The following is a 4,343-nucleotide window of genomic DNA, read 5'->3' as shown; positions in this document are numbered from 1 at the left end:
CAGTCTCAGGCCCACTTGTTAACTCTTTTTCTGCACAATCCCTTTCCATCTCTTTTTCCTACCTATTTTATTTTTAAGGAACCAGGTTGTTTGTCTACATAGAGTATCTCACAGAATGGATTTTGTTGGTTGTATTTCTGTAGTGTCCTTTAATCTGTTTTTTTGTTCCTTGTATTTCTTATAAACTAGTAATTAGTTTTAGAAGCAATCAGATTCTAGATCCCATCTTTCATTAGGGACTACAAAATGATGATGCTCTGATTTTCTTTACCTATTAACTTGAATATTCCATAAAAAGAAATGTCCCCTCATTGACTCTTTGGTTACTCTGAGGTTCAGTTCCTACATGAAAGTCAGATTAAATGCTTGAATATTTTCCTTTATTACCAGTTTTCAAAATAACAAGTTGACTTTTTATGGTCCTCCAAAGGAGACCAATGAATTTTTTTTTTTAACATCATTATGAATTCACGGATTTGAGTGTATTTGATGAGTTTCAGTCCATTTTATTGTTTGATGTTCACACTGGCCCGTCATGAGCTTCTTCAGCCCCATTGAGTCCTTTTGATACAACCCAGCTGTGTCTAATCGCGTCCGTGGTTCCTCATATGACTGGGTGTTCCAGTCATAGGAATCATCTGTTTCTCAAAGGAATCCTGCTTCATTTTAGTGAGAAGTGCTATTTAGAGGACACAATCTGAATATCAGAATGTTCCTTATTACTGAATAAATCATTGTTTCTAGACCTTTTCGGTGGACAAAGCTAGGAAATATATCTCTATGTCTCTTTTGTGTTTCTGTGTTTTTAAGTAAAAGATATCGTGAATTTGTATTGGCATTTCCAATTCAAATTTAGAATTCTAGAACTCTTCCTAATTTTATTTAACTTCCCTGATTTTACATTTCTTAAACTTTCCATTAGAGATTGCTTTTGAAACTCGTTTGTTTTAAACTTGTTTAAAGTAGTTATATAGTTCTAAAGTCAAATATAGAAAACAAGGTCTATTCATAGAAATCACCTCCACTCTGTTGTCTCCATAACCTATTGGTAACTTTTTTCTTTAGTTTTTGTTTTATCTTTCTGTTTGTTCCTTTAAAATATAATTAAATGAGTATTATCCTCTAAGGTAAGGGGATACTTGTCTATAGTACTATCTATTCTTATCTACATACATAGATGTACTCTTTTCCCCACCTTGCTTTTTGTCACTTAACAACACCACTTGGAGATTATTCCATGGTAGTAAATATAAATTCTTCCTTTCTTTTCCTCCTCTTTTTACAGTGCATGGTACAGCATTGTGTGGATGTATTAGAGAACTTTTTGATGGGGAAACTGAACTGTGTAGTCTATCTAACATATTTTTTGTTGCGATCTGGATAGGAAAATAATACTACCAGGTAAAGAGAGAGGACAAATAATCTACTAGTGCAAGCCAAATTAATGAATAAGCTCCTCTGGGGGTTACAGAAGCCACAAGATGTGGAATAGAAGTATGGGCTGGGGATGTTAGGTACAGCTTTGCAAAGCGAGCAGGGCTTAATTGAATGAGACATTAAAGATAGGTGGGATTTAAAGAGATTGGGAAAGAAGATGTTCCAGACTTGGGGAACTGGTATCAGTAGATGTCTACTCTAAAAGTAAATGAGAGATTCAGGAAATTGTGAATAAACCATGGGTTTTGAGCAGAAGGATTATATAAAAACAGGTTGGAAAATGCATCAAGTTCACTTACTGAGGGCTTTGACTGCCAGACTAGAAAGTTCACTTTTTCTAAAGTACAGCTTTCAACCCTCTATATGTCTATTTGGAAACCTTTAGTTAGTTGTTCCCCAGCCGCAGGATTTTGAACAAGATAGGACATCTGAACTGTCCCATCTGAAGTGGGGAATGGGGTGCTGCCAAACCACTTACTCCTCCTAGAAAAAAGATGTTGGGTGACTTAAAGTTGTGAGGCATACAAGGACTTAAATGAGATGCTGGTAGTGGCAAAATAAATTTAAGAATTTGGAGGTCAAATAGATAGGACTTGTTCCCTATCTTGTAATTCATTTCTAAGGCGGGGATGGAAGTAGGAGGGAAGAGAGAAAGGAATATCAAAGATAGCTGTAATTTGCAGTCTGGGCTCAGGAGTAAGGCGGTGACATCAAGCCCCAACACTTTTTTCTGTAGTGATAGTGACACATTTTCCTTTCATTTTCTTTGGGAGAGAAGAGGACTCGAAATCCACGGTTTAGTCTGCAGCATTTGTGTGGCCAGTGTGCCCTCTAGTGTTAGTCCTAGTTCTGAAGCTTCCTGGAAGTCGGGAAATGGAATGAGTTCAGAATATAGATAAACTCTGCTTTATCCAGCTCCTCAGCTTTCCTTCTCCTTCGTACCACAGGGTATTGCAGGCACAGATGTGGCAAAAGAGGCGTCAGACATCATCCTAACAGATGACAATTTTACCAGCATCGTGAAGGCTGTGATGTGGGGACGAAACGTCTATGACAGCATCTCCAAGTTCCTGCAGTTCCAGCTCACTGTCAATGTGGTGGCCGTGATTGTGGCCTTTACTGGAGCCTGCATCACTCAGGTGAAGGGAGTGTGTGTCCGTGGAGGGGGCCGAGATAGGAGGGAGGAGGGAGGGGCTAAGGAAAGTGGGGAATGGGGTGCAGTATGTCTACTGAAGAGTAAGGACAGTTTCCCCAGTGGTGTTGGGGCAGGAGTTAGCTCTACTAGGTTTGCTCTCTCCTCCTGCTCATGTGGGAATGATGATAATTTATCTACTTAATTTAGCACTTACATATGAGCCACTGTGCTGAGCACTTATATGTATAATCTCTATTTTTCAAAAACAACCTTGCAAGTAGATATTATCTCATTTTGCAGGTGAGGAACCCAAGACTTAAAGAGGTTAAGTAATTTTCTCAAGGTCACTCAGCTAATAAGTGGCCAGACCTGAAGTCTAGGTGGATAGCTAGAGCTAGATCATCACAAGGACAAAGATGAGGCTAATGAGTGAGGTGGGGGTAGTTTCCGAGGAAAGCTAAAAGGACCGGTCCTTCCCTCCACCAGGATTCGCCACTGAAAGCCGTGCAGATGCTGTGGGTTAATCTAATCATGGACACGTTTGCCTCGTTGGCCCTGGCCACAGAGCCTCCTACAGATTCTCTGTTGAAACGTCGCCCCTATGGCCGAAATAAGCCTCTGATCTCACGGACTATGATGAAGAACATCTTAGGACATGCGGTCTATCAGCTCACAATTATCTTTTTCCTTGTCTTTGCCGGTGAGCCAAGGGTGGGGATGGGAGTGAGGTGGAAGTGGGGTGCTAGGTGGTGATGAGGCAGAAAATGACCCGAGGAAAGAAGGCAGCAGGAGAGCAAGCTGAGCACCAAACTAGGAGTAACGGCAGCTTCGCTTACCAAGTGCATCCTCCGGTCCTGCTACAAGGAGCACTGTGCTAGTTTATGTACTTCTTTAAGAATTTGACAAGGTTAGCTATGTTATACCTTTTTAAAAAATAGATTATAAACTAAGGCTCCAGTCCCATTATAGTGGCACTAAGATTCAAGCCTATGTCTGCCTGATTCTTATGCACATAGTTTTATCACCATACTGCACTACAAGAAGACAGATATCAATGGAGCAAACTGAGAGAGCGGGTCAGCTATGTTGAGGCCAGGGCTAACATTTAAAATATGGGATAGCTAGCCTAGCACAGATGCCAACTAGTTGGAATGGATACCAGTCATCAGCAGCCAGCATGGCCACGCCGACGTGTTCTGACTTAACCTGAGCCCTCCTTGAGACCATACCTACCCTCCAATGCTTCCCCTCTCCCCACTAGGTGAGAAATTCTTTGACATTGATAATGGCAGGAATGCACCTCTACATTCCCCACCCAGCCAGCACTACACCATTGTTTTCAACACCTTCGTACTGATGCAGCTCTTCAATGAAATCAACTCGCGCAAGATCCACGGGGAGAGGAACGTCTTTGCAGGCATCTTCCGCAACCTCATCTTCTGTTCTGTGGTCTTGGGCACATTCATCAGCCAGGTGAGATTCTAGCTGGAGTTGGGGTAGCAGGTCTGGGATGACACAGACCAGAAGCTGGGAGCCAGGATTTTCTAAGTACCCAGAAATAGGAATGAGGGAGTAATGGGGACTCGGGCTGTAGGGTGAGCACTTTTGGGTTCCCCATTGGCTTCCATTTGCACGTGGCTCTGTAATTGGAGCCCACTGTGTCAGGTGCTCCAGTACAAAGCACCAGTTATTTTTTTCCTTGTCTTTGCCAGTGAGCCAAGGGTGGGGATGGGAATGAGGCAGAAGTGAGGTTTATTTGTTGGCAGCAAAT

General features: G+C 41.9%; 1 protein-coding gene across 1 annotated transcript in view; it reads left to right on the top strand.

Moving 5' to 3' along the window:
* Window positions 1-4,343, top strand: part of ATP2B4 (ATPase plasma membrane Ca2+ transporting 4) — a 48,429-nt gene that overhangs the window by 12,071 nt on the left and 32,015 nt on the right. Inside the window, exon 3 of the mRNA XM_023538316.1 lies at window positions 2,587-2,640. Within this exon, the coding sequence (XP_023394084.1) occupies window positions 2,587-2,640 (54 nt within the window). The remainder of the gene's footprint in view (window positions 1-2,586; window positions 2,641-4,343) is intronic.

The sequence above is a fragment of the Pteropus vampyrus genome, unplaced genomic scaffold (genome assembly GCF_000151845.1).
Source record: "Pteropus vampyrus isolate Shadow unplaced genomic scaffold, Pvam_2.0 Scaffold217, whole genome shotgun sequence".
Taxonomy (NCBI): domain Eukaryota; kingdom Metazoa; phylum Chordata; class Mammalia; order Chiroptera; family Pteropodidae; genus Pteropus; species Pteropus vampyrus.
This window is presented reverse-complemented; position numbering and strand designations above follow the sequence as displayed.